Source organism: Brachionichthys hirsutus, unplaced genomic scaffold, assembly GCF_040956055.1.
Source record: "Brachionichthys hirsutus isolate HB-005 unplaced genomic scaffold, CSIRO-AGI_Bhir_v1 contig_1405, whole genome shotgun sequence".
Lineage (NCBI taxonomy): Eukaryota > Metazoa > Chordata > Actinopteri > Lophiiformes > Brachionichthyidae > Brachionichthys > Brachionichthys hirsutus.
The window spans coordinates 630,489-639,083 of NW_027180323.1; the positions used below are offsets into that span (position 1 = coordinate 630,489).

Genomic DNA, 8,595 nt, shown 5'->3' on the forward strand with positions numbered 1-8,595 from the left:
TCCCTGTTTGGTCCTATAATTGATTTGGTCATGTTTTTAACCACAGCACACACACACACACTGTAACATACTCAACACGTGACACAAAGGGAAATGTCCCTTTTTCATTGCTGTGCAAAACAAAATGTTAAAATGTGCTCCTTCATAGAATGTGTGTTTTAGAATAGCTCAGTGACTGTGCTGTCCTCCTTGCCTCCGACCCTTTCATCGGTTTGCTCGGACCTCAGAGATGATGGGTCATTTTGGGCAAATGCAATCGATGAAAGTCCTTAGATGGAAAAACTGGGCTGAGGATAAGTATTGGTGGCTTATGTGCCCATGCTGTACTGACTGGGGATGTAAAGAGTGGAGGTGCAATATAAACATTGGCTGTCATAATTGGAGTAATTAAGTACACATACGTGGAACTTGGAAGATATCGGTGCATCCCGTGTACAGTAATGCAATCCTTTCATCACTCACCTCATCAATATAGAACCTAAATGTATTGCTAGAAGTCTTTTATCTAAACTGTCCTCCCCAAGCCGTGACTTATTTTGTGCTATAAAGGATGCAATTGTGCTGTAGAAAGGTATACCTCTGTTATCATTTCACAGTTAAGTGAATTAGTATTATATATCAGTCAGACAAGTTACAAAAAAAATATTTAAAACGGACAAACGTAAAAGTAATCTGAGCTACATGAAAAAATAATTAGTAGTTCTGTTCATGTGAATTTCTTTTCGTTGGCTCTCATCACTGGATGGGAAAGCTTGTGGAGCCCAGGAGCAGGGGATATCTGTGCTGCCATTATTCACGCTTCCACGGTCCCTCCTCAACAATCGTGCACTCCGCTGCAGAGCCGTTAGTGGCTGAGGTTACCTGCGAGCAGTTAGCAGGGAAATCTAAACAGTGGGTCCCAGGCACAGACCAAAATCAGCAGCATTTATTTCTTAGAAAATCTTTCATTCAAATAATTATAAAATAAAACCATTGCATTAATTATTCAACACCTGAGGTAATAATTATTTTTGTCAATCACTTTGATTGGTCAAAGGCTTCTAAAGCATGGGTTTTGAGCGTGACAACCAATCACCTGTCCGTATATGTGCTTTATCGTGGCTTTAACCGTCATACCTTGAGGTGAATGTTTTAGAACAGAACAGACAACATTCTTTTTATGTCATTTACAGCTCTGTAACAAGTGGTGCTTTTCTAAAATTATAAAACACTCTCTTAGGTGTTGAAGATATTTGCAAAATGCAAAAGCTCTGGAGGAACGATGGGATTTTTGACCACTGATGACCATGCTTATGGTATGAGTGGCTCGGCTCTTGCTGACCAGTAGATCACACGTTTATGAAGACAAAATGTCCAAAGGCAGTAAGAAAAAAAAAAAACACAAGTGAGCAAATGATTAATGAAACAGACAGGTTACATTGAAAACAATGTAGAAACACTGCAGAACAAATGCTTGAATGTGTTACAGCTCTATTACAAGCAATCTACAGTGGAATCTTTGGGGGGGGAAAAAAGTTAGAGATGTGAGTTATGACAAAAAAAAAATAGCATCATGGTGGAGACTGGAAATAGGAAGCCTTTGTGTCACATTTATATGTACAAGCAATAAACTAGTGACAGATGAAGTTTTTGGACAAATCACTTGTGCAACAGGCTGCTAGTGTTGCCAGGCAACATCTTTCGTGTGTGAGAGTGAGATCTCTGAACTCGTATTATTGTAAGAGTCTAGACTACATTCAAGGACTGGATTTATATTGCTTTGTGTTAAATAATGGAAGCTGCGTCACAGCTTCTATTTTCACAACACTATTCTCAGACCGTGCAGAAATAGCTTGTGTAAAGAATAAAAACCTGCCTGTGGACGAGTCAGTGAAAGTGTGGTCGAGCCGCGCATGGGGAATACATGAACTGTTAATTAGCTGCAGAATGTTTCATCTATAAATTTGAATCCTAAAGGAAATTATGTCCCACCTGGATAATTGAGGAAATGGATACAGTGTGATCTATTGATAGATAGGATGGCTGCTAAATAATTCCAGAGCCATGATAAGGATTATCTGGCTCTCACTTTAGGGTTAGGGCTAATCCCCAGCAGTTTACAATCATCCGATTAGAGTCAATTTAATCCTTCATTTTGCATATATTGATCTTGAATAATTCTGTTTATCGAAAACCTTTTGGCAAGAGCTCTCACAATGTAGATGTTTGTTTGACCCAGAAGCTTCTATTCCAGCAGATTGAAATAAACACATGCATCTGTTGCTCTCTGGTTTCAATAATCATAAAACAGTGGCTGTATTTAAACTATGGTGTACAAAGACAAAAGGTGTGGGCGGGGGGAGCATGCAACTGAGTGTTACATGCAGGTGGTCCTCACTTAACAACGCACTCGTTTTAACGACGACTCGGCGTTACGAATACTTTACAAAATGTAAGTGTGTGTTTAGCGACGCGGAATGCACTGGCGGCGGAGTGTTGAGTATGTACATAGGTACAGTATAAATGGCCTATACGTTATCAAATATATATATATTTCATTCATTCATTTTCGTGTCTGCTTTATCCGCCTCGCCGGTCACTGGTGTTGGACCCTATCCCAGCTGTTCTATGGGCGACAGGTAGGGTACACCCCGGAAGCGTCGCCAGCCCATCACAGGGTAATTTGTGTGTAATTCGTTTGACTACACGAAGAGTTGGTCGAGGGTTTCGTTCAAAGTTGAAATCATTTAGCGGTGGGGTCTTCGAAATATTACTCCGCCATTAAGTGAGGATCACCTGTACAAGTCTCTAGTCCGTAAGCATTAGTGGTACCTGGCATTCATCTACTACGACGGTATTGTTAGTCGTGGCAGTGGCGGTTGTCGGTGAGGTAGAGGTTAAGACGCACTGGTTGGAATTGTTTTCGTGGTGGTTCTTCATGTCATCGTAGTAAGACTGGGTCTTTGTCATCATTTCCATGTCGTCGGATTTAGCCGTGTGCGCGTCCAGCTCGTCCAGCTCTGCCTTGGACATGTGGTACACGATGCCTGCACCGTAGGAGTCACCCACTACATTCACCGAGGTTCGGAATCGATCCCTGAGGAGAGAAAAGCCAAGTACACACAAAAAAACGTACATAGCTAAGCAAAGGAAGAAGTGATGCGCAAACAACTGCATTTAGTCTCACTCACAGCAGCCAGTCGACAGCAACCAGCAGACTGATGTCTTGGGTTGGCAGGCCTACAGCTGTCAGGATCAGAAGCATAGTCACCAGCCCAGCACTGGGAATACTGGCTGCTCCGACACTGGCCAGAGTCGCTGTCAGACTGGATTAAAAAATGACAACAAAGGCAAACTCGAGTACAAGTGCTTGACTCATCGTAATCCACCTTTTTACCTGAAAAGCACAAAAGTGGGTCCTCAATCATGAAGGAAAAGCTTTGAATGCGAGCAATGAGATGTTTAATTTGACTTTTTGTGAATTAATATGCAAATCTCAGATTGGAGGTTATACATACTTAATTCTCAATTAACAGATGGGAATTTGGGAAAGAGTCCAAAATATTATGTTGGCATTGTCATGGTTAGCATGAGACTCAGTGTGGCAGGATTCATAGCTTCACAATTAAATCCTTTTTTCTGCTCACTATTAAATGCCTTTTGCACCGTTGATTTGTTTTGCTAATTAACAGCTAACTACATGTACATCTCATTCTTTATATAGCTGCGATTAAACATTTTTGAGTTATGCCGAATTATTCCTTTTTTTTTTAAAGCCAATCAATGAGTGTCCAATAATAACGATAGAATAGATCTCCTGACCTGACCGTGATGATCTGCCCAGGGTCGAGATGGATGCCATTCATTTGAGCAATGAAGATTGCAGCAACAGCTTCATACAAAGCCGTCCCATCCATGTTGATCGTGGCGCCGACTGGGAGAACAAAACGAGTGACTCTTTTGTCAATTCCCAAGTTCTCTTCCAGACAGCGGAAGGTGACGGGCAGTGTTCCAGCACTGGGGAGGAATAGTAGAAAAAAGGTTACATGTTGCATGACTGTTAGAAATGTTGAAAGCATCCGTTCACTTTGAGGCTGACCTGGATGCTGTCCCCAGGGCAGTGATCCAAGCCTGGAAGATGCCCAGGAAGAAGGTGAAGGGGTTTTTCCTGACGATAACAAAGTAAATGCTGGGCAGGAAGATCGCTCCGTGGATGATGAGGCCAACAATCACCGTCACCATGTACATGCCAAGCTGCCTGGCCACAACCTCCAGGTCTTTAATGGAGATGATCTTACCACAGATGAGACAAGCAATGCCAAATGGAGAATACCTGATGAGACAAAAGAAAATTGGCTTTGCATACAGAAGACAAAAAAGTTTGGGGAATTCTATTCACAGAGCTTTAACCTCTTTTTTTAAATGCTGGAATGTCTTGAGAAATAACTTTGACATTAGCAAGTTATTTCTGAATCTCATCATTTAAATGCAAAAATGATTTTTTTTAAATGAGTCGATGAGATTCTTAAATGACACTGACCACATGATCATGATGACAATTTTCATCACAATCTCATTGAGGATGTTGAAGAAATCAATCATGAGTCTGGCCTTCTCTCCCATCTTGCCCATGCAGATGCCAAATGCAATAAAGAAACCAATCAGACCTGTGACAGAAAATCATTGTTGTCAACATATTGACCAATGACACGACAACATTAGGAAATTGCTTTTCACAGATGAAAAGATTATTTACAGTAAAAAAAAAAAAAAAATATTGAGCCATGCTCACAGCATTGCCCCAGGGATGACACTGTCTCCATCACCTTGGCGTACACAGATTTATTCATGGCACCCAGAGAGTGAATCTGAATGATTAAGCATTCCAAGCCGTTTCCTCTCACATCACATGCAGGTCAAAGTGTTCAGTTATTCTAGGAAATTAAGCTCTTATTACGCAATTCTGTCACTTTCACCTCTCATACATGCTTGTACTTATTTTCTTGCTATCGCTGTCTGGGGCCATGGGCTTGACTTGCATTGGCTGCTCACATCGATCCTATGGCAAAGTGACATATTTCCATTGTCAGCCTATCGCCTTGTTGCTGTCTTATTAAATTTGACTCTTTCTATTCCTCTCGTTCTTTCTTGCTGTCCTCCATCTCCACCCCTGTATCCACCCCCCACACGGTGTATAGATTTGATGACTTCTTCTTTCATCATTTCACCACTGCCATCAGTGTCTGGACTCCAAGGAGAGACGCATATCTTGCTGCTGCTAAGGACAAATAGACTTCCATCTCAGTCTCTGTCAAACAGTAAAGGTATCACAAACCCTCTGACAGACTCCACTTGGTGGTTTAAGTAGCATTGTGGGTGAGCGCAGGGCCAACTGTTCACTTGGGTGTACAGTATGACTCTTTCATGTCTACCGCTGATTGGCTTCCGTTGGCTACATACCGAGAACGTTCATGCCACTTTTGAACTGCAGGGACTTTTTGATGGTGAACTCAGGCTCCTTGGTTATGTTAGCCAGCAGGCCATCCATTGAAGTGGCATTAATATTGTCCTCAACAACCACCTCTACCTTCTTTGTGACTGTCTGGATCTGAGGAACAAGATAAACAAAGTTGCTCGTGTTGACTTTGATGAGCGATATTGGAAACAGTTATAATACTTTCTCCAATACAAGACAGTTGAATGAATCTGTCTTGCAGCTCTGGTTCTGTTGTGGTATGTCTCCATGTCTCCTCTAAGAGTGTTTTTGAATTCCACTGTAAATAAACATGCATATCCTAGACCAACAGTAATTTTCCTATATCACAGACATACTTTCTAAGCATCTTGCACCTGCACAGACAGTGACTCTTCAGCACTGAGCCACATGCATCATCTTATGAAGGACATCTTCCATTACCTGTTGGAAACAAGCCTGCACCAGGTTCTCGGGGAACAGGTTCCGGATCAGATCAAAAAAGGCGTCTAGGCTGGAGACCTCATCATTCTTCTCGCCCTCGCCCAGATTTTCCTTCAGTTTGGGGTTGCCAGGGTGGATGACTAATACCAGGATGACTCCCAGGATGGCAGCAATAATGGTGGTGGTCATGTAGTAAACCATAGCTCTGGTACCCAGGCGACCACTGGATTTGGCATCCAAACCAGCCAGACCTGCAACAAAAGCAAGCAACGCTATATTTACCTGCTAAATACACATAAAGATGGAATCCAAAGATTATTAGGAGATTGCATGTTGCTGCTGGTAGTTGCCATAAGTGATGAGTCGAACTGTACCTGTGATTAAACTGGAGATGATGAGTGGCAGGATCAACATCTTCAGCATCCTCATCAGGATATCTCCAGGAAAAGAGATCACCATCACAATATCTGGATGGATGGGGGAGGCAACGCGGAGTAGCATCCCTGCTACAGCTCCCAAGATGACACCTAAAGTGCAAAGAAAAGTGAAACTGCAGGAGTGTACAACTGGAAATGAAGTCGGGTATTGAGAGGTCTAATAAACTAAAATCTGATTTTACATTAGGAATTCGTATGGCCATATTCTGTGCTGGTAAGAACTTGTTTAAATGAACAAATTAGACGCAATGTTCTCCTTAAATATGGCTCAAAAACAGATCTCTGTCATATTAATTCAGTTTGCAGTGGCGCATCAGGCTGTCAACTCCATGTCTCAAGAGGACAGTGAATTGAGAAGATAAAAAGGGAACGTGTAGAGAGAGTTCGGCTCATGGGGGGGATAAAAAAAAAGATATTTAAAGCAGTAAGGAGGTGACAGCATATTAGAGTCCCCGGTGAGGCCTCCTAGCAAAACCAAAATGTTAAGGATTCCTTTGTGGCAAAGAATATAAAAGAGGCAATTACTAAGATACAAAAGAATTGGATTTATTAATCCCAGAGGGAAATTCCATCAGCATCATTGCGCCACTCAAAAAAATCAGAAATACGAAATAGAAGACTATAAGAAGAAAAAATTAAGAGTTTAAAAAAAGATGTGATTCATGAGTCTTATGCCAGAGGGGAATAAGCTGTTCTTGTCGTGGGAGGTTCTGGTCCGGATTGGACCGTAGCCTCCTGCCTGAGTGGAGAGGACCAAACAGTCCGTGTCCAGGGTGAGAGGGGTCGGCTGTGATCCGACCTGCACTCCTCCGAGTCCTGGAGACATGCAGGTGCTGGAGGGATGGCAGCTTGCAGCCGATCACCTTCTCCGCAGCATGTACAATACGCTGCAGTCTGTGTCTGTCCCTGGTCTGCCACACAGTGCCCACCCCCCGCGCCCCCAACAGTATGGACGATCTCTGTCTGGCCCACCGTAAAACTCTTCCCTGTAGTTGGCCTCTGTGCCCGTCTGTCTCTAACCAGACAAACAGGCAGAGGCACTGTCTCTAACCGCCCACCCACCACATGGATGCACTCCCTTCGCGACCATGGCATTGGCAAAGATCGCAAACTCTAAGATGTTTGATAACAGACAGGAAACAAAAGCGTTGCTGCTTCACTGTATATTCCAGCCCTGCAGCATCCTCTGGATTTTGTGAAACCAGTAGTTTTTGGTAGCGCTTCTTTTCCAGAGTCTTTCTGTACTCAATTTGCATTTTCCCTTCCAGGCTCCCATCTGCCAAGTAACAGATGATCAATAATCATGCTGGCTCACTTGCTTTGCAAGAATCCTGCCAAGTGGGGTGTAATATGTACATGGCCACACAAACACACATGCATACAAGCAGAAAGAAAGAATGCACGTTGCAAAACTGCCAGCATTTATACAGTCGATTTCAGAGGTTCTGGCTCATAAAATGGAAAGACTGGGACACAACAGTCTATAAATGAAAGGGTTAAACAAAAAGAAACCAACAGACACAAATGTCTCAATTTATCATTGCTTTTGCCCTTCTGGGGCAGTGAGCCATCGCTGTAATTATAATATTCATCGTGCACCACCAGTGGCGGACTGTCCAGTGCTGCAGAGACCTTTTGATTGCAACAGGTGGGGCAGAAATAGGGAAGGCCATCCTGCCATTTGTCTGGAACACTGCGCGGGCACCGATGGTATTTTCCTCCTCAACTTAGTATCAAGCTGCGTAATAGAGCTCTGAGTTAACGGAATATTGATCTCATTTGTGGTCAGTGCCCATCTGAAATCTGTCATCATTAATGAAGGAAGAAGTCAACATAATACGTCAGTGGCGAGGGGACTTACCGAGGACGGTGAGCGTGAGCAGAAGGTTCTTGAACAACTTTGAGCAGATTTTGGCACATTTGGACTGAGGCCTGGCCTCAATGGGCTCCAGGTGACTCTCGTGCATCCTCACCTCAACTTGCTTAGGCATACTGTTGGCACTGCAACAGAGGAAATAAACACTTATTTACTCTGAAATTTACAGTTTTGGTGCGCTGTATATAATCTGGTCATGTTTGGTCAGTTTTTCTAGTGGGGAAAAAAATCAATTGAACTTGAGTCTGATGCTAAAATGTGCACAATTTATCTGAAAACCATAATAAGGCAGTCATGACAAGAAAAGCGGTAAAAAAAAAGAGAAGCAGTTGAGGATCTTGTCTAGAAACAGCCAACAGATGGAAGCTGACAGGCTGCTGCCTGTA

At 42.8% G+C, this 8,595-nt stretch overlaps 1 protein-coding gene across 1 annotated transcript; it reads right to left on the reverse strand.

The window, feature by feature from the left end:
• Nucleotides 1-789: 789 nt before the first annotated feature.
• LOC137912742 (excitatory amino acid transporter 2-like) lies at nucleotides 790-8,330 on the reverse strand. Its single transcript, XM_068756878.1, has 10 exons — nucleotides 8,195-8,330; nucleotides 6,271-6,423; nucleotides 5,897-6,147; nucleotides 5,440-5,587; nucleotides 4,520-4,646; nucleotides 4,079-4,312; nucleotides 3,802-3,996; nucleotides 3,171-3,305; nucleotides 2,812-3,076; nucleotides 790-861 (listed from the first exon to the last, which is right to left on the reverse strand). The coding sequence occupies exons 1-10, from the start codon at nucleotides 8,322-8,324 to the stop codon at nucleotides 790-792; spliced, it is 1,710 nt and encodes a 569-aa protein (XP_068612979.1). The 5' UTR covers nucleotides 8,325-8,330.
• Nucleotides 8,331-8,595: the final 265 nt, after the last annotated feature.

What these genes read in the sequence shown, in the direction of transcription:
- LOC137912742 (XM_068756878.1), bottom strand. Translation starts at nt 8,324, where the DNA reads ATGCCTAAGCAAGTTGAGGTGAGGATGCACGAGAGTCACCTGGAGCCC. An exon ending in GCTCACGCTCACCGTCCTCG is followed by an intron (nt 6,424 to 8,194) that starts GTAAGTCCCCTC and finishes TTTGCACTTTAG; the next exon opens with GTGTCATCTTGGGAGCTGTA. An exon ending in ATTGTCATCATGATCATGTG is followed by an intron (nt 4,313 to 4,519) that starts GTCAGTGTCATT and finishes TTGTCTCATCAG; the next exon opens with GTATTCTCCATTTGGCATTG.